This window comes from Notechis scutatus, chromosome 2, assembly GCF_049901735.1.
Source record: "Notechis scutatus isolate UNSWTSFEM ecotype Mainland chromosome 2, rNotScu1.2, whole genome shotgun sequence".
Lineage (NCBI taxonomy): Eukaryota > Metazoa > Chordata > Lepidosauria > Squamata > Elapidae > Notechis > Notechis scutatus.
The window spans coordinates 240,826,253-240,847,678 of record NC_142010.1 but is presented as its reverse complement, the minus strand read 5'-3'; the positions used below and the strand labels follow the sequence as shown (position 1 = coordinate 240,847,678).

The window sequence follows — 21,426 nt, the reverse complement described above, 5'->3', positions numbered from 1 at the left end:
TAAGACAAGGGTCTTTAAACTTGGTAAGTTTAAGACATGTGGACTTCAACTACCAGAATTCCTGAGCTAACATGGCTGGAGGAGGAATTCTGAGAGTTGAAGTCCACAAGTCTTAAAGCTGTCAAGTTTGAAGACCCCTGATCTAACAGAATTGCAACTCACATCATGGAAGCTGTGGTTAACCTCCATCAAATCTAATATTGGTTCATACCTTTCTCTAGCTGGATCTTGTTTATATTGGCAATAGCCAAACTGTTAATACAGTGTAGAATGGTATGTGCCTTTATTATTGCTTTGAATTCTCTATTGTGCCTATTATCCCTCAGGCAAGAATAACTGTTGAATCATTTTATTTGCCTCAGTTACCTAGGAAATCCCCAACATTTTTTTCCCTTTTGTAAAACTAATCTGCCAAATTCTACATTCCTGCACAATGCATCAGGGCTGTGATAGAGGTAATTAAAAAGAAAAATTCAAGAAATAAATTATTTAATTTTTTTTGCCTTTTTTCATGCACTGTATAAAGTTGCCAGTGGAAAAGTAGAACATTACCTGTTAGTGCTATGTTTATTCAATTGTTAAATCTTTATGGATTCATAACAGGACCAACACTAGCACTCTTTTGTATTAATCTACAATTAAAAGTATTAAAATTGTCAAAAAAGCATAAGCCTATCAAGAGTATCCATATCCCATTTAAACTGTTTCTGATATTAAGCGAACAGTATTCCTTTGGGTATATGTTTTCTTTCCTAACAAACATTATGGTGGATGAGTCATATTAAAATATTGCATTCAGTTACATCAATCCTTAGAAAAAGTTGAACCTTTTAAAAAGTTCATTTTTCTCTGTAATTTATACTTTGAGCCAACTTCTCCACTGAAAACTGCAGCATGAAATTCCATAAAGGGGTGCCTAGCTTGTTCTCATCTGTATGAAAAAATGCAAAGCAAATTTTTCTCCAACTCTCCTGACAGGAAAGGGCATTGAGGAGCCCAGCTTTCATAAACTTAATAGAAATTGTGTTAAAAGTATTTTTAATTGCCATTGCCTTGCAGCCACACCACTATCAATGAGTTGTATAAAGCAAGCCTATTAAGCAAGCTCCTTTGGAGAGGAAAGCTTGATATTTACACATTCATAAGGCAGACTGATTGCTAACTAAGGGAAGAAGCAGCAAGCAGACATTTTCCTGTGGGCATTGCCTTCTGCTTTTTCTTGGAACACAGTACATGCCAGAGAAAAATCATATGGAAACCATCAGTTCAGGTTTTTCCCACTCTTTATTGCCAACAAATGTATATTTAAAAATCACAATTACAAAAAAATGTATGTAATAAATACTTTGCTTTGGGCTGTAATAAATAAAAAAAAAGATTATTAACAAGGAATGCACTTTGCCAGCCACAAGTGTGATCAGTTCTTGGAAGAATTAAGAAAAGAAAAAAAAATATGGCCATAGTTCACAGTTTAAGCAGCCATGAGGTGCCTCTTACAGATATTCCACAACATCGAGATCTCCCTCCCTCCCAATTCCTCAAGTGTTATTCACAGTTTCAAGTCCTCCAATAGTTTGCTGCAGAAATGTCTTCCAACTCAACTCTTTCAAAAGAAGTGAACCAAGGAAAGCTACATTCCAAAGGATTCCTGGCCACCACATCATTAATCCAACAAAGACTACAAGCTTCATGTCTGGTCCCAGCCCAGTACATAAGATGAGACATTTCATCGTACCAGTCCCTACTCCTCACACATCCATCAACATGCTAGGTTTTTTTTTTAATCCAACTGCCTTCACTGTAGACTCCAGTGAGATAAGTCCTTTTTGGTTTTAGAAGAGTTCTTTTAATTACATCTTTGCAACAGCATGTTCAGTGCATATTCCATTCGATGCTTGAGTTCCAGAGAACATCCGGACATCAGAAGAGTCGTCAAACAAAATGTTGTAGATAACCTATCTTCATTAATATAGGTAAGAAGATATTCTTCATTTTGGTTGCAAATAATTATTTTTGTGTGATCATGGTAGAAGTTCACCTGAAAAGAATCAAGAATTGAAACTTAATATGCTTGTTTCAACCATACCATACAAAGACACTTAATAATATCTTTGATATTTGGACCTACTCAGCAACTTATTAGCTAAATGCCTGCCATGTTGGGTCTCATTCAGGATAGATGGATTTAAATGGGTTTCTTGGAAAATGCTCACTATAATTCCTGAAGGTATCTGCATACTGTTTATTACTCTTAAAACCACATTGATTTTTACTAACATGAAGAATTAAAATAAAAATTCTGGTCATGCATTGCAGAATCTACCTGCTTATGAAACAATAAATTTCTCTAAATATAGCAGCAAAATTCAAGCAATGACCCTTTTACTTTAAAGTTAACTTTCATTGTATATGGTAGGATTTAGACAGTATGATCAACTTGCATATCTAAAGCATTCTGGAACACTTTCTATGACTTGATAAATATTGATGTAAACTGAAAACTTTGCAGAAGGTAATAGGCACTTTAGGAGCAAAGGGGTGCTCACCTAGCACCTGTTCAGAACTCTGTAAAGCAGCTGTATCTTTTCCTAGGATTATTATGAAGGCCCAGACCAAATAAACAGTTCGTGGAAATATTGGCAATACTCAAAAGACCACCACCATACATGGCACTATTATTATCCATAATGCTCCATTTCAGTAAATTGACACTTTTGATATTATTCTGTATTATATCTTTTCTGCATACCTTTTATGACAAGAGATCTTGATTTCAGTTTCTCTCTAATAGTTATGACTGACAACCTCAATTTGGAAATACCCACTTTTGGTTAGGAAGCCCCAAAGAGTAGCTCATCTTTTATGCAAGACAGCTGATTAGGCTAATTATGTTACTTGCTGCAAAAAGAAATTAACGTAACTTCCTTAGGTTGCTTGGTGAGCATATAAAATCCTATCCTCATGAATCTTCTGCCATAGATATACTAAGGGAACACTCCTATCTTGAGTAAGCCCAAATAAAACTTTTTTTCTCCACCTACCTGAAATGTGCCATCATTGAAAAGCATCATCAATGCCTTATCAGATTTCAGCCACTGCAGGAGGTAAAGTCTTGGTCTGCGAACATCAGTGACACTGGGAAGATCACCACCCTAAGAACAGCACATAGCAAAGTTAGAACAGAGCTCATTATATAAACCACCATCTAAGTCACATTTCACACTCTTTTGCTCTAACTTACATCCATGAGGTTTTCCTCCATGTAATGAGAAAAGTATTTTAAGACAGTGACTTGACTGATGAATTGTTCTGGGGCATCAGTAGCGGAGAAAACTGAACACTGGCCAAGTTCTGCATAGTAATGGACTGTTCTGGAGGACCAAAAGCAAAGACAAAGGTGTTAAGTTCAAGCAGATAATAGAATGGAAACTCATGCAACAGCTGGATTTATCATCAAACAGCTACTCACTTTTTGTCCGGAAGAAGGCTCATGTGTGCACCATTGTTGAAGAGAACACCCACAGTGTGGTCAGACAGCTGATAACCAAAGCCGTATTTGTTGGAATAGTCAACCCACTTTGTGACCCACTGGAAAGAGACAGCCAGCTGTTCTTTGGGAATATGATCAGATTCTGGCATGTTCTGTAAACATCCACGCAACACTCTTGCGACGGTATCAGCCACACTTCCCATTGTACTATCTTCAAGACCTAGGAGGAGACAAAAGAACTCATGAATAATTGACAAAAAAATGGCCATCTCAATACACAATTACTTGCTCTACCAAATTGCTTTGAGAAATAGAACATAAATTGTTTTAATGCAGAGCTACAACCACACTTCCTAGAAGGGGAAAGGAAGAACAATTGAGAGATCCATCAGAATCTCAGCACTGCCCTGAAACCCTGACCTCTTTGTGATCTTTAGAGAAAGATCTTATTAGCCCCTGAGTTTTCTATCGGATTTATGATTTTGATTTAGATATATTTCCATGAGTGGAAGAGAGAAGACTTTCCAAAGACTATACTTTACACTGTTCTTCTGGCATTCATTTAGCGTCCCGATTGAACTCCCTACCCTACCTGTTCAATACTATAAAGCCCTTTTGCCACAACTTACATTCACTGCTGCTACTGCAGCTTCCCAGAGTTCCTCGAACAATCATCCGGATTGCATCTATTTGCTTGGTTTCTGCTAGCACACTAGGTTTTGCTACAGTGGTGCTGGAAGGCTGGATCTCCTGGGAGGGAAAAAAGGGTATTTTTTTTAGGTGAATCCAATGTCAGTTGCTACTCCATTTCTGAAAAATGCATAACAAAAATGCCCATGACAGGAAGTCCATAGAGATTCTCAGTCATCTAAGGTCATGGTTCTTCCAAAGGTGCTTTTGTTTTTCAAGAGGCAACTAGACTTTCTGGTTTTCCTTTGAAGATGTTTCACTTCTTATCCAAAGAAGCTTCTTCAGCTCTGACTTCCATTCCCCACAATCCAGTCAGAGCTGAAGAAGCTTCTTTGGATAAGAAGTGAAACATCTTCAAAGGAAAACCAGAAAGTCCAGTTGCCTCTTGCAAAAAAAAAAAAAAAAGCACCTTTGGGACAAACCATGACACAAAACTTTACAGAGGTTAAAATGCACACAATGTTGTTTTTTTTTATCAGTGAAGGCATAGTTCAGTGAATATCAGAGATGGAAGACATAGTGTCATTTTCATGAAAAGGATAGGGAGAATTTTGTTTGATCCACGTTTATTTATGTATCTGATCCCACTTGAACATACAAGCAAGCAGTCCTTCAAATGACTCAACTCCTAAATTTTGGAATACATTCAAAAAGTCATAAATTTGCACTGCATTTTAAAAAGTTCTCAAGCTGCTAAAAATTATCTGACAGGAATCACAGACTCTGTCTTTGGGCATTTAAGCCTGGAACATAGCTTCTATTTCATATTTTAGTCGATAATCACTGAACTGTCTTTACTCCACCCAATTCTCACCAACTTTAGCTCCTACAATACATGTTTTAGTTTTAGAATGCAAATAAATTATGAGTGGAATGAAGCTTTCAATCACAGATGGAGTTCAGTATCTTAAAGGATTGCAAAGAGCAAAGAAACCCAGATGGTGGTTCATTTGTACTATTGAGATATGGAACAAACAGAAGCGTGGAGTTCTTGCACTCAGTTGTGAAAGGTTACATCTTGCTCACAATATTGTGCTCAAGCTGTTGATGCTCGAGTTGTTGTAAGTCCCTTCTAATCAGGCTTAGAAATGCTCAAACTTTCAGAAGGATGGAGTCATACTACAGGGGTAATTTCTGCTTACCTCTTCAGGTCTGTGTTTCAGGGCCTGCTGAGTTATTGAGGTCTTCTTTAAATCATGCCTAAGTTTATATATTTCTTCATCTTCCTTCACCAATCGATCTGGGAATTTTTTTAAAAAAATACAGATCCATTAAATTTGATACTTCAATCTAAAGAACACTACTGTGCATCTGTTGGGCAAGCTTATTAGCTGTAGAATCTTGCCTTGCAGACTAATCATTACCAAGAACCTAAAACTTTAGTTCAGGGGTCCCCAAACTTGGCAGCTTTAAGACTTGTGGAAGTTGAAGTCCACAAGTCTTAAAGTTGCCAAGTTTGGAAACCTCTGCCTTAGTTGTTCCTATATCCCAGAACACCAATTATTTAGGAATATGGCTAGTTGATTACTAAGTATCCATTACTTATGGGCAGAGGGAAGCTAAGCATGCAAAAATTGCACTGCAACCAGATTTTTATTTATTTTCTAAATTTTTTTTTTTAAAAAAAAGCACTTTCAGCAAAAAGCCCCCAGATATAAATGCATACGTACTGTGTGTGTCAAGGTATCTTGCTTTTTCTTTCTTGCCCCCAAAGAGAGCTGCAGCAGCCTTTTTGAAGAAATTCTTAGCTGGACTTGACAAATTGAAGTCAGGAATTGTGTGACAACAGCTAGGTGGAAGTCTGTCTGGAGTGAAACCCTGTAGAAAGAGAACATACATATACATATGTATACACACAATCAATTGTCGGCAGCCAATGTCATTACTGAAAGAAGAAACTCCAAAAGCAGACATACTACTACTCCCAGCAAAAACACTACTACTCACCAAGAAGAAGTCATGCCGAACAATGTCATCTAAGCTGGGGCGGTCTTCTGGATTTTTGGACAGCATGCTTGCAATCAAATGTTTCGCAGGAGGCAACAAAGACGATGGTAAAGAGTATTTTGCTTCTCTTATGCATCGATAAGTCTCCTTTAAGTTGGTTGTTTCAAATGGAGGCCTTCCCAATAACATTGTATACCTGTCAGAAGACAAACGCAGGACTTTTGTTACCTACCTACCAAATTTAAAAAAAGAGCAATCTCCTTATGAAAGTAGAGATCCCAGAGGTCCAAAAGGATAGAAAAGACAACACACATTACTTTATACCACTATTGCGCAATGTGTTCCCGTGTGGTGTGATATTTAATAAAACACAACCAGTTTCCCATAATTTCAAGCACTAGCTTGAATATCCAGCTTAATATCCTCAAGAAATACTTACATGACACAGCCCAAGGCCCATATGTCAGATTCACAGCCATGCCCTTGTTTGTTAAGGACTTCTGGGGAAAGGTAATTTGGTGTGCCACAGATTGTTCTGAAATGGAGTAAAATCAAAATTTAGACTCTATCAGTTCGGAAGAAAAAACTGTTGTCTAAGTTCAAGTCCTTCCTATCACCCAAAGTCCTGGCTGATGTCAAACAAGCTAAGCAATGTCAGACCAGGTTAGTATTTGGATGAGATCACCAGGAAATGTTAAGTGTATAGGCTAGACTAAGAAGTTGAACAGCACATCTGAAGGCAATGTAAGCCATCTTTATTTATTGCCAAAGAAACTATGTGAAACATCTACATGGTCACCAAGACTTGAACTTAAAGGAATTTTTACTTTTATCAGATTGGCTGTTACTTCCATACTGGGAAGGTTCACTATTAACTCCTTTCTACTTCTGTATTCAAACTTCTCCAAGCTATCCTTGACTATATATTCCCTAAAACAGGCTACCTGTAGATTCACTATGGTTTTAAATAGTTTTGTTATGACTGCAGAAAACTCAGTAACTGTGATCCTTAAGACAATTCACTTAGTTAATTTTCTCTACATCGGATCTGTGTTCTGTAATATTCTTGAATTGTTCAGAGACAGAAGACTCATGCTGAGTTGCCCCCAAGGGATGAGAAGCTTGTGACCCTCTCATTGTTAGTAATTATCACTGCTAGCAGCCTCAGATAATGTGACTCATGTTATGAGATGCTGAGAAATGCATTAGTACCTTAAAAGGCCCATGCACATCCAATGACTGCCCGAGTCATCAGATACCATGTCTTAAAGGCCAATCGTTGCATACTGTGGAAGCCTTCATCTCTCCTAATGTAAAACCCAAGACTTCAAAGCTAGGCAACAGAAGACATTGAACCCAAATAATTGTCCTCTTTCTGAAAGCCTTACCTTCTCCTGTGTTCCAATGGTTCAAGCCTGGCAGCCAGACCAAAGTCACCCACTTTCAATTCCATGGCATCATTAATGAAGAAATTACCTACAGATCAAGAGTGGGGGGAAAAAGGAAGCTGAGCATCAGCTGATTAACATATTAGACAAGTGTTGCCTTGTGTCTAGAGGAGGTCAGCAAATAGCTAGCCAACTTTTATTTTTGAATGACTACTTAATGCCATTACTCAAGCATTCCAGGGCTCTCTTTACCAGATGATCCAATTGTATCTATTAATCTCTGGGAGTGCAATATAAACACACAATGCATGGGGGAGGGGGAAAGTACCCTGTTCTTCCAATATCCAATACAAGCCAGGCATAGGAGAGAACATCGGCTTACCTAGCTTCAAGTCTCGATGCAAAATCTCTTGTTCATGAAGGTATTTTAGTCCCGATACAATCTGCCTTAGATAGTATCGCACTTCTGGTGCCGTCAATACTTTTCTTGCTTTCAAGATGTGAGCCATAGACTAACAGAAAGGAAAAAATATATAAAAGACAGAGAGAGTTACACTCCTGAAATCACCCTTAAGCCTGAACATATGTAAACAAAAATGCTAGCATTACGGCAAGGAATAAAGGCTGCCTCTGGAAGATATCTTTCACATTTTAAAACATTTTTACATTAGCTGCTGCTTCCATGTAAGTGAATTTCGCCCACCGGATGCTCACCCTTCGGCTGCAGTATTCTAGGAGAATATAAATGTTCTCCTTGTCTTCAAAGTAGTGGAAGAACTGGACAATATGTCTGTGGTTGAGCATTCTGTGCAATTCAATCTCTTTATCAATCTGGAAAGGAGGGGAGGCAAACAAAAGGATTATTAGCATTGCTTCCTGCCATCCGTGGGAAGAAAGGGTTTACACGTGAGCAAGCCACTGCAGGAAAAGGGAAGGGCCACCCAAGCATTTGAAGAGATTCCTGAAAGGGGAGTCACAGTCAATACACACACACACCTTTTCCCTTTGATGAGGTTTGGCTACTCGGCTGTGAGGAATGATCTTTGCAGCGTAGACTTTGTTTGTGGTCAGGTCCGTCATCTCGTAACATTTTGCAAAGCCACCCTACAGACACAAAGCAGAGGAGAAAGCACATTAGGGTGAGAAAGCAAGATATTCCCTCTTTAGACTTTTTGAGGAGTCTAAATCAACTGGGAAATCACCCCCCCAAAAAAAGATGTAATCATGAACAGATCACCCACAATGAGTCCAAGATTTTGATGAGGATTGGGTTCCCCCCAAATCTGACCTAAATTTTCACCACAGACAACCTAAGAATACCTTTCTCCTAGTACTTAAAAATGAAGCCAATTTACTCAGCTCCAAACAAAACCATCACACAAAGGCAAATTAGCAATATTTCTTCACAGCAAAGCAACAGATCTCCTTCCTGTGCATTCCCAACCTTACCCTGCAGAAATCAGCAATGTATACACACACACACATGCACAAAAGCAAGTCACAGTTCTCTGTTGCATTTATATGCTTACAAAAAGGGGGGGAAAGACAAACCCAGATGTTTGGATTCCTGCTTTGTGAAATGCATATATTGCATCCGCTTCTCTCCATAATGGCATGTACACGTACTATCACTCACCCTACATCAAAGCCAAGCTCTGTGTAGGAGTTTTTCACATCCTTTTGTGAAACCACCTCTCCAGACAGGCGGCTTACAGCGTGTCACAAGATCCCTAATAGCAACAGCCTGTTTTTGTTTTTATTTTATTTATTTTGTGTGTGTGTCTGTGCAAGTGCTTCAAGTGAGCCAGGCGGCACAGGAAAGGAGGGGGGAGGAGAGAGAAAGAGAGAGAGAAAGAGAAGGCAAATCCGGAGATGGGAGTCACAAAAGGACCGAATAATATCTCATTTAACTTTCCGCCTTTTAATATCTATTTAACCTTCCATTTGTTTATCTTTCCGCACCCCCCCTCCAAGGCCACAAGAGAAATAAAGGCGAGAAAGAAAAGGGGGTAAAAGCCTGCACAAAGACAAGACAAGACCCTGGAACGTCATTCGACCGAGCGCCCCAGGACGAGGAAAGGAGTCACCGAGAACTATGCAACGCCGTCACAAAAAAACAAGAATTCAAATGCCAAAAAACGGCGATGAGGCAAGAGCTCCCATGTGGGGACGGACATGGGGGGGGGGGGTTGTTGGGGGGAGGACAGGAGGGGGGCGCATTAACCCTCCTTTGCAACCGGTCTCCGTGTTTCACGACTCGTCCAAGCTCAGCCGCGCTCCTAAAGGCTCTCCAAGGCTGCCTTCTCTTAGTGCCGCCGGGCAATTTACCTTTCCCAACACTTTCCCGCGGCAATATCTCCTTCCCGTGGTGGGGTCTGTAATAATCCGAGAAATCTCGGAGGCCGAATGCGAGTGGTGGTGGTGGTGGTGATGGTGGTGGCTTTCGGACGACTCCGCTGCCTTCTTTCTCCGCGAGTCTCCGCCGCAGGCTTTACTCGGCGCCTGCTCCCCCATCTTACTACCTCCGCTACCGCCGCCGCCACCTCCGTTAGCGGCTGTACTGCCCGGCTGATAAGCGATAGTCCTCAGTAAATCCATTGCTCCTTCGGCTGGCCCTTTTCCCCAGCGCCCCAACAAGCCCGCTCGCTCCTTCTTCTTCTCCTCCTCCTCCTCCTCCGCTCCGAGCTCCGCTCTCCCCGACAGCTGTGCGAAGCGTTCGGAGGTTCGGCATCCTTTTTTATAAGGCGACGGCAGGCCCCGCCCCTCCTCCAAGCGCTGACGTCACAAACCCTACTTGTCACTCCGTCCCCTCCCACCCAGGTGTATAGTTCTGCGAGGGTTGGCCTGTCGGCTTGCAAAACGGCCCCGCCGGCTGGGCTCGGGGCTCTGAGGACGCTGGTTCGGGGCTCTCGGGGCTCTGAGGACGCTGGTTCGGGGCTCTGAGGACGCTCGAGCGCTCTCGGCGGGGGAAGAAGAGAGCTTCGGTCTGGGTTTGACAACAAAGCCTCTGCTCGTTCCACTTCGATCCTGTTCGCCGCTCCCTCTATGCTCCCAATCCTTTCAAACAGACCGGGCCTGGGCAATAAGATGGATATTATTCAGATACAATTATGATTGTGATCAATGGTGGGATTCATTTTTTTTAAACTGCCGGTTCTGTGGACGTGGCTTGTTGAACATAGCGTGGCTTGGTGGGCGTGGCAGGGGGAAGGATACTGTAAAACCTCCATTCCCACCCCACTAACCTGCTTTCCAGCTCCCTTCTCCTGTGCAGGGCAACCAAAGAAGACCCAGCCAATCAGCTGGTACTCAGGAGGCTGGGGGCCAGTCAGAGGTGTTACTTGCTGGTTCTCCAAACTACTCAACATTTCAACTACCAGTTCTCCAGAACTACTCAGAACCTGCTGAATACCACCTCTGATTGTGATCTAGAATAAACAAACAATCCATCTAAGGGGCATGCATAAGAACACCAACGTGCCTACCGTCCCTGTCTTAATGTTCCCATTTATTCATATCTCATGTTTATTTTATTTGTTTATTTTGTCAAGCGATTATAATAGGTATAACAGGTATAAGTATAACATAGTTATGAATACATGAAATGGATACATATAAGAAAAATAAAAAGAAACAATAGGACAGGGACGGTTGGTGCGCTTATGCACGTCCCCTACAGACCTCTTAGGAAAGGGGTGAGGTCAGTAGTAGACAGTCTAAGGTTAAAGTTTTTGGGGTTTGGGGAAGAAACCACAGAGTATTAATAATCATGTATTAATAATCTTGTTTATACTTGTGTATATTATCAAATGTACACTTGACAAATAAATAAATAAAATACAAAATAAGTCTTTCAGGAGTGAGAAAGGTTCGAACTACAGTGATTTAAAAGAAACAATCCTAACCAGAGGCAAACAAGGGGCATATCAATCTGCCCCTGTTTCTGTATGAAAAAATGATGGAGGTGAACTATCTCCAGACTGGGCATTGCTCTTTTGCACCTGCCCATCTTTACAATCCTGGGTCTGAGAGACAGTAAATCACAAATTAGCCACTACTTTTCAGTGGCAGAGAAGAGGAAGAGGAGGAAGATGAAGAGGAGGAAGAAGAAGAAACTCAGCTTGTGCAAGAAGATTACACCGGATTATAAGTAACAACACAACATGATTCATTGGAACATTGGTAAAAAATATCATGTGCCAATAGCAAAAACGTTGGTGGGAACATAAAGTTTAAAAAAAGTTGAAAATGAGAAGGTATATTGTGGGATTTCCAAATACAAACTGGTAAACTTTTGGCTCATAACAAACCAGATTCATGGAATGAACCAACCAATCAACCCACCAGTGGTTACTGGCACACGGTGCCATACTAACAAATCTTGGATGATACCTAGAAAATCTGTATGTTAAGAAAATTTCCATCTGTAAATTACAAAAGGCCACATTGCTTGGATCTGCACAGGTACTATGCTGATATATTACAACATCCTAGGATATTCAGAAGAAATCAATGTGTATGAAGATCAACAACACTAAAGAATCTGCCACTGTGGTTTCACATTGCTTATATATAATAATAAGGATTGAGGAAAAGAAATTGGAAAAATAAGAAATATCAGGACTTGCAGATCAAAGTTGCACACTTTGGAATGGAAATGGAAAAAAGAATCAGTTTTTACATCAATTGTCATTGGAGCCCTTGGAGAAATATCTAAAGGACTTCCTCGATATTGGGGAATATCTAATTTATCAACCCTGAACACCCTAAAAGCATCCCACTTGAAAATGCCTATATTCTTAAATGCTACCTTAATAATTAATAATAATACCTTAATAATAATAATTCTTAGGTCCTTGGTTAGAACTTTAATTATTGTTTCCAACAACATTACCCATACACAATAGGTCCTTGGGAAAGACTTGATAGCTGGGCAAAAATGCCAAAACCAATCTAAACATCTGGCTGTTTATGTGACCAATAAACTTGCATGCCACCCAATTTTCAACAACTGTGGGAGGTTCACAATCCAGGCTAAATTGGTTGGTATTCGATGTGGTACAGTAGATAGTGCAAACTCCAAAACTCTACAGAGTACAGTAAACATGGCTTACTTAACACCTGAGTTATTTAAACTCAACCAAAATGCTAAAAAAAAAAAGCAGGGAAAAAAAAGAATTATTAACTTTATTCATCAAAGAAAAGTTTAATGTGCATAGGGCCACTGTGGCTTTTCACCAAATTTTGGTTAAAAGATGTCTTGGCAAGACACAGTATTTGATATCTAGTGTCTTAGCATTAAGAACCAGCTTTTTAATCTTTATACACAGGGTATACAAAAATTAATCCACAATTACAATACATTTTATAAATAACTTTAAATGTTTTTATTAGTTGGAATTTTCTTCTAAAACACTTCTATACTCTTTTAACATATGGTCCCTTAGTACAGTAGTACTTTCTCTTATTGTGATTGGCCTGCTGGAGGGTAAATTTGCACACTTGCATATATGTGTAAATACAGAGAGACAGACATATGAATGAATGAAAGAAGGTTGAATTTCACCATCATTTGAATCTGCCAACAATACTCTATTCCCAGCCAGGCTACGCTTTGAGCAATTGTGGGGAAATCACTCTAAAGCAGTGATCCCCAACCTTTTTTATGCCGCGGCCCGGTATCCCCAACCTTTTTTATGGCGTGGCCCAGTACCGGCATCAGCTGGGCGCAGCCATCTTGTTTTGATGAAAAAGTGCTTCCGGTGAGCTCACCGGAAGCACTTTTTCATCAAAACAAGATGGCGGCGCCCAGCAAACCAGCGGCCCGGTAGGACTTGTTCCACGGACTGGTACCGGTCCGTGGACCGGTGGTTGGGGACCCCTGCTCTAAAGAGTTTTATTGAGAAGACACATACAATATTGTACATTTGGGTAAATTAGTTAACCCTTATGCTCCCAACCAAGCCTTGGATTCCCTGTCATGATTTGTCTCTGACTGGTCTTAGTTTTCATTCTTCTCTGCTCATATAAGGACAGGGAAGTACAATTTTCTGGATTTTCCAAAGGGAAAAAAGGTGATTTGGAATGTGTCTGGGTGCACACATCCAACCTCCTTAAATCAGAAGCAGGCTGGCTACTCATAGTATTTGTATTCCTAATGTTTAAATAGAAAGAAGAACTGATGGCAGGTGTAGGCCAAGGCAGTCATAGAATGGATCCCACTTGATAAAAAGCATCCATGAAAGAGATCTAAAACAAGATGGATTGACAATGTCAGCAAGTATTGCGGGCCCAATTAGCAAAAGAAAGCTCATCACTGTATTGGTTGGAAACATGTAGAACAGGGGTCTCCAACCTTGGCAACTTTAAGCCTGGAGGACTTCAACTCCCAGAATTCTTTGCTGGCTGGGGAATTCTGGGAGTTGAAGTCCTCCAGGCTTAAAGTTGCCAAGGTTGGAGACCCCTGATTGTAGAAGAAGCCTTCACCCTGCAGTAGATAAACAATGGCTAAGATGATGATGATGATGATGATGATGACGATGAATACTTAAATTCACACTCTTGAAATCTCAAAATCGGTTCTGTAAATTCTCTTGGATAAAATTGGTTATAATGCAATACGCTAATAAAGATACAGCGGTCTCCCCCTTACATCTACAATGGTGGCAACTGCAGTCCTTTCTTCGGGTTGGCATTGCTTTCTGTGAAACAGAAGAGATGATTTGCATTTATTGTAAAACCTGCCATTTTATTAAAGCACTGGAAAATAAAGCTGAGCACAAGGAACCCAGAGCTCAAACTGCAGAAGGAGAAACTAAACATAACAAAAGAACCACTTATTGTGATGGCCTAGAAACTTTGTTTCCACCTTCTCTGTAAACTCCTACTGATTGATCTTCTGAATGTCTACTTTTGGTTGGAGAAATCCTGCCAATCAGGTGCTCGGAGCTTAAGAATCTAACTGTTGCTAAGTAGGATACTTACTGTTGCTAAAGTAACTAGGAATTATTCCTTTGCAGAGTTAAAAGAAACAGGAGCGACCCCTTGTGATACATTTCACTACTACAGGTTAAATAAACCTTGCCAAATGGAATGATATAAAAGACGGGCACAGCCAAGGGTCCAAATTGTTATGGAGGGGGTGTGTGTGTATATATATATATTTGCCACCAAAAAAGGCACCAGGTCTTATTTTCAGGAGATGTCATCCACTGACTAACCTCACTTGTGTGCGTCACCCCCAGCCTCCTTTTCGCTATCAGAGGCCTTCAGGAACTACTACTTCTGCGGCCAGCAAGACTTTCCTGAAGGCCTCTGCAGATGATAACAGAGCTCCAGATCAATCCAGAGCTTTGTTATCAGCTACAGAGGCCTTCAGGAAAGCCTTGCCAGCCTTGCTGGCTGCAGAAGAAATGGGCCAGCAAGGAAGATGTCAGGGTGTGCGAGGCCTAGCTACAACTGTTCAAAGGTAAATAGTAGGGCAGCTCTACCCCCACATCCCCACCCTGGCTTAATTTTTACCCATGAACTCTGGAGTGGGTGGGATCTTAATTAGGGCTTCTTTTGGAAGTAGGGCTTATATTGGGTTCACATGTAAAAATCAAGCTAGGACTTACTTTCAGGGTATTTTCAGGGAAACGGGGTATTAATCCAGAGTATTAATCCAGAGGAGCAGGCACAGTTCAAGGAGTTTGGTTTCAGAGAGTCCTTGTCACAGGAAAAGTTCCCTGGGACTGCAGCATCACCCGGAGTATAACTGTGTCACTGCAATCTCACATGTAGCCAGGCCAGCATGGCAACTAAGACAAAACACAGCAAAGTATCCAGACATTGGTAACAGCGCATGAAACTGGAAAAAGCAACGCTCGTTCCCAACAGATGCCCCTCCCAACAGCATCTCTTTAAATCTCATTCCCCAGGTGAGCCTTGTGAAGAGGGGCAGGGCGCCTTCCTCCCAAGCCATCCGGTTGCCCTGCGCTGATCCCACCTCCTCTCCATTCTTTGTGCTTGGGGATCGGGGGGGGGGGAGGTAATTGCTCATCGCTGGAGCTCTATCGTTCCACTGCTCTACTTCCTGCCCTGTCCTCCCCCCTTGCTTGATCCTCCTGTGCCCCCTCTCCCTCTCTGGTGACTCTTCCCAGGCCCAAGGGACCGCTTTGTCCTGCTCCTCCAGTTGTCCTCCGTCTCGTCCTCAGGCTGTGATGGGGCCATGACAGTCCTTTTTGCTCTAAATCTTATTAGAATCCATTTGTTTCTTTGTATTTTTTTAAAAAAGCAATGTTCCCATTTGTTCAGTTCAGTCAATAATCCTACGCTGGCTGACTTGGCAGAGAAAAATTGATTTGCAAACCTATCTGGCCTGAAAACCTGAATTATACTAACTACTTAACATATTTAAGTACTGTCCACTTGTGCCATGGTCAATCATTTTGCTTCTAGTGTTCCAGCCTTGCTGTCTAATATGCCATGCTAGAGTACAGGTTTTTGCCCATACAAATGTGTTGACATAGTAGCATCAATGTGGGAGCAACAGCATTTTTTCCCTATACAATTGAATGCATTTTCGAACAGCCTGTATGATTTTAAGTTTTACAAAAATGTTCCAATAAATTGATATTTCAAAAACAATTAATCCACAGATTAAAGTTAACATAGTGCATTCAAAAAGCCACATAAGAATTCAGTCCCTAACTTAAAAGGGGGGGACATGGTTTGCACCCTCTAGCTGTTCTTTCCAGCCAGGACCTAGTAAGCATTTTGATAATTTTATTAGATTTTTTTTGATAATTTTATTAGATTTTTTAATACTAAAAATATAAAAACTCAATCACTAATTAGCAATTAAGATAAGAGAAAGAAAAGAAGTTAAAAAAACAAAAACAAAGCCAAAAGTTTAGAAAGGAAAAAAAGAAATATAAAGAATTATGTCCAATTTTGTTTTAGAATAGAATAGAATTCTTTATTGGCCAAGTGTGATTGGACACACAAGCAATTTGTCTTCGGTGCATAATGCTCTCAGTGTACATAAAAGATATATCAAATCATGATCATAGTCATCATAAATACTTTCATCGTGAATCATAAGATACAACACTTAGTGATAGTCATAGGGTATTAAATAAGCCATTTTTAAATTTTTAAATTTGAAACAGTTATGCGTATAAATTTAAAGTGACTTTTTACTCAAAGGTTACAATATTACTTTCATTTTTTTCCGTGATCTACTTTTTAAAATTATCAAACCCATATATCATAACTCCATTCTTTTTCGCCTCACACAAATGGAGGGACATTTCGTGTGGGAAAGGAAAGTCTTGTGATGAAAAGAGCTGCAGAAAGTCAGTGGAAAGGGAAGAAGGCTGGAAAAGAAATGGAGAGCGTTACATGATCTGCCGTATTCACCCTTGAATCAGCACACATCAAATTTGCAGTCTGCATTACCAATCCTTAACTGGCCTATTTTGTGCCTACATATTCCAAGTCCCTGACAACTTATTGTGGCCCTGATTTGTGAGTAAGTAGACCGTTCATTACAGAGAATGTGATTGGCTTTCCTCTGTCTTTGTGTTTCCGGTCTATCACCAGCCAGAGGAGAAAAAACTCCACAGTGACAGCCCTGCAGCAGAAGTAGGGTGGATCTGATTTCAGACTCTGCCTGAACTTCTCTAGGTTGGTTTGTCTTCCTGCTTTCCACACCCCATTTGAACAACTCCCAAGTTAAAATGATACCACATACAAAAACATGGAAAGCCATCAAAGCATAAATTGCCCTGAAGAAGAGATTGTTCAAGTAGATAGCCGCTATAGAGCCAGAGAAAACTACAACTGACTTACTGTTGAATCTCCCATCAACCTATCTCCCATCCCCGCAAGGAGTGGGAGTGACTGAAATTGACAAACACATAGAAACTAGCAAATAAACAACAAAACCTCCCTTTTTATTTGGGGGAAGAGGGGCTGGAATGAGGAAAAGTATGTCCATATTGGTTTTTTCTGCACTTTGCTCCTTATATTTAGCAATAACTATAACACTTAGACCTATATACCACTTCAGAGTGCTTTACAGCCCCCTCTAAGCGGTTTATAGAGTCAGCCTATTGCCCCGAAGAATCTGGGTCCTCATTTTACCGACCTCTGCAGGGTGGAAGGCTGAGTCCACCTTGAGCCAGTCAGAATTGAACAGCTGGCAGTCGGCAGAATTAGCCTGCAATACTGAGCCACCACAGCACAGTGGTCATGCAGTGGTTTCAGAGGGAATAGCACGATCAATTTGCAAATATGCATGTACTAAGAAATATGGCAGCTTCTACAATATTTCCAATGTAGTAGAGGTAATCCTCACCTTATCATCAAACCCTTACCAGCCATTAAAGTTATGAAGGAACTACTTTGAGGATAGTTACAACCCACTTCTGAAATTCTGACCATCAGGTCCCCTCATGGTCATATACCAAACTTTGAGCTACATTTATGGCTGTTTACAATGTCCCGTGGTCATATGACTACGTTTTATGAAGGTTTTGCTGAAAACCAGCACTGAACAACTGTGGCATTTGCTTAATGACTGTTGCAAAAGAGGCCATAAAATTGTTTAGCAACTGCCACAACATACAACCATAATGGACAGGCACAACTGTAATGGGCAGGCTTCGTATGTCAAGGACTACCTATATCAATCTTGTGTTAAGCTGTAAGCCAAACTCACAGTTCCGCATTAGCCACTAAATCATGCATAACTCTCTTACTAAGTACATCAGTTCCACCTTATACATAGATGAAAAAGATGTTTTTGACAGTGTCTGCTATATACACTAATTCCAATAAGCTCAGGGACTGATGTATAAGAACCGACAGATGAATTAATGCATCAGATTCAATCTGGTTCTAAATCAAACTCAGCAAGACCAGAATGGAAATGAAATAAATTGCATTTACTGATTATAGTCTCTGCTTCATGCAGTCCAGACTGAAGTATTAATATGTATATGGAACCATCAAAACCATTATATCATTAATACAATAATTCTAATTAACTATATTATGGACAACTGAATAACTGGACAGAAGCATTCCTGTCAAACAGACAACAAATGGTCAAAATCGGGAGCGTTCTATCAAATCCAGTACCTGTCAATAGTGGTGTCCCCCAGGGCAGTGTTCTAGGACCAACTCTCTTCATACTCTACATAAACGACCTCTGTGATCATATTAAGAGCAATTGCGTTCTCTTCGCTGATGATGTAAAGCTGTTCAATACCACAGACAATACTGCTACCTTACAAAAGACCTTGACTATGTATCTGAATGGTCAAACAAATGGCAACTCCAAATCTCAACAAATAAATGCTCTGTCTTACATATTGGCAAAAAAATCAGAAAATAAAATACAAGCTGAATAGTCAAGATCTTGTTGATGACCCAAGCTCTGTAAAGGACCTTGGAATACTCACCTCTAATGATCTAAGTGCTAGAGCCCACTGCAACTACATAGCCAAAAAGGCATTAAGAGTTGTTAACCTAATCCTACGTAGTTTTTTCTCTGGTAATATCACACTACTAACCAGAGCATACAAAACATTTGCTAGACCAATACTCGAATACAGTTCATCAGTCTGGAACCCTCATTACGTATCTGATATTAGCACAATTGAGAAAGTCCAGAAATATTTCACAAGAAGAGTTCTCCACTCTTCTACTCGTTGTAGAATACCTTATGCCACCAGACTTGAAATTCTAAAACTAGAAAACCTTGAATTACGCCGTCTTCGGTCTGACCTAAGCATGGTATATAAAATCATACATTGCAATGTCCTACCTGTCAATGAATACTTCAGCTTCAACCATAACAACACAAGAGCACACAATAGATACAAACTCAAAGTAAACCGCACCAAACTTGATTGCAGGAAATACGACTTCAGCAATAGAGTGGTCAATGTCTGGAATACTCTACCCGACTCTATAGTCTCTTCCCCAAACCCCAAAAACTTTAACCTTAGACTGTCTACTATTGACCTCACCCCTTTCCTAAGAGGTCTGTAGGGGCGTGCATAAGCGCACCATCGTGCCTACCGTCCCTGTCCTATTGTTTCTCTTATTCTTTTATTTTTCTTATATGTACCCATTTCATGTATTCACAACTATGTATACACTTATACTTATTATCTTGTAAACAATTGGCAAATCAAAATAAATAAATAAATAAATATTATGAAAGAGTCAATAGTCAATGCAAAGGGGAGTAAATGTGTTATGATCTCAATGTGCAATAATCAGTTAACTTTTTCAAACACTTATAGAGAGGCATATATTATATGAAAAAATGGTTTTAAGCATATAAAAGGCTCAACACTAACATTTTATTGCTGTTGCAAAAAAAAAAAATGGATTGGAAAACCATGTTGCCATAATTCAGCCATTTGCCCCAAGTTTTGGTTGCATTTCAAATAATGATCCTTAATCTAAGTTTTTCATGGGTAAAAGGATCAAAAATTACATCTATGTCTCAATATTTTCCAGAATGCATCTTGCACGATTGACAGCAAGTATTAACTGAACTTCACATAAGCAAGGTGTTGCATATCCTAATGAAGGAATGAAGCTGAGGAATAAAGTCTTCACTCAGGTCCACCACCAAGGCGGGTAAATAGTTTAATTTCATTGGCTAAGCCGTCTAACAGGTCCCGAAAAAAGGGCAAGCTGTCAGACAGACTGTTGCTGGGTTTTGCTGTTGTAATAAAGAGTTTGAAATTGAAGATCTACCCCTGCCTCTTCAATCAGCCCACTATCTAACACAAAGAACCCGATACAGCCAGACCATCGAGGGGAGGCAGGCAAGGATTCTCTCCAAGGGTGTCAAACTGGCGGCCCGCAGGCCAGATGAGTCTTGCGCAGGCCATGCCCACCCCAATTATATTAATGGAAAAAACGTCACGAAACGTTACATGACAGCAACATGACGCCACGAGTCGGAAGCCACAAATTTGGCGAGCATCTAGGCTGATGAAAACTCCCCCCACTCCCTTCAATACTAAAATAAGATACAAAACACCCCCAAGAGAAATTTGAAAGACCTTTTCAAGCATCCTGAGAATTAGATAAAAAGAGAGAAGGCTATTTCACAGGAGAAAAAAAAGCTTTTGCTGCAAGGCAGATGATAACATATTATTAAAAAAATAACTGCATCACTTCATTCATTCTATCATTCCCAGAGATAAATACCTCACTTTGCCCAACAAAATAACCAGCCTCCACTTTTTGTCTTTCTCTCTCTCTTTTCCTTATAAAAAAACAACTTGTAATTGAATCATTTATAATCTGTATTGTAGCACCCTCTTGTGGTAAAATGATACAATCCCAGTTATTCAGCATAGCTACACTGAAAATAATAAATACAGGATTGTGTTTAATATATAATGATTGCAATCTATACTTCCCTCTAAATTTAACTGTATGTAATTTTGAGTTTTTTCTCAAAAGTAAGTAAATTAGCCCTTTCATCCTGGATTAATATGCTTCAGCAAAATCCCATGCAGATTTACTCTGCTTCATGGAATTTAGTGGGGGGTGGTATATATCTGATTCTTTATAATTAATTTAGCTTTTTAAAAATTTGTTCAGCATATTCATCTTATCTTTTGATAAAATAGCCCAATGAGATTGCTGTCCATTATTTTCACTGCCAGGTGGTTGTAACTAAAGGGAGACCATGAGTTCTAGTGCTGCCTTAGGCATGAAAGCCAGACTTGTGACTTTGGACTGGGCACTCTCTCAGCCCAGCTCACCTCATAGGGTTGTTGTTGTGGCAGAAATAGGAGGAGGAAGGAGTGTTAGGTAGGTAGGATAAAATAGGAGGAGGAAGGAATGTTGAGGTAGGATAAAAGAAAAAAACTTTTTTTTAAAAAAAGAGCT

At 40.1% G+C, this 21,426-nt stretch overlaps 1 protein-coding gene across 1 annotated transcript; it reads right to left on the bottom strand.

The window, feature by feature from the left end:
- Positions 1-1,265: 1,265 nt before the first annotated feature.
- PLK2 (polo like kinase 2) lies at positions 1,266-10,261 on the bottom strand. Its single transcript, XM_026670507.2, has 14 exons — positions 9,844-10,261; positions 8,512-8,619; positions 8,230-8,346; positions 7,898-8,027; positions 7,516-7,603; positions 6,567-6,662; positions 6,128-6,323; positions 5,851-5,998; positions 5,323-5,420; positions 4,120-4,240; positions 3,470-3,710; positions 3,242-3,371; positions 3,042-3,152; positions 1,266-2,038 (listed from the first exon to the last, which is right to left on the bottom strand). The coding sequence occupies exons 1-14, from the start codon at positions 10,111-10,113 to the stop codon at positions 1,847-1,849; spliced, it is 2,046 nt and encodes a 681-aa protein (XP_026526292.2). The 5' UTR covers positions 10,114-10,261; the 3' UTR covers positions 1,266-1,846.
- Between the last annotated feature and the right edge of the window lie 11,165 nt (positions 10,262-21,426).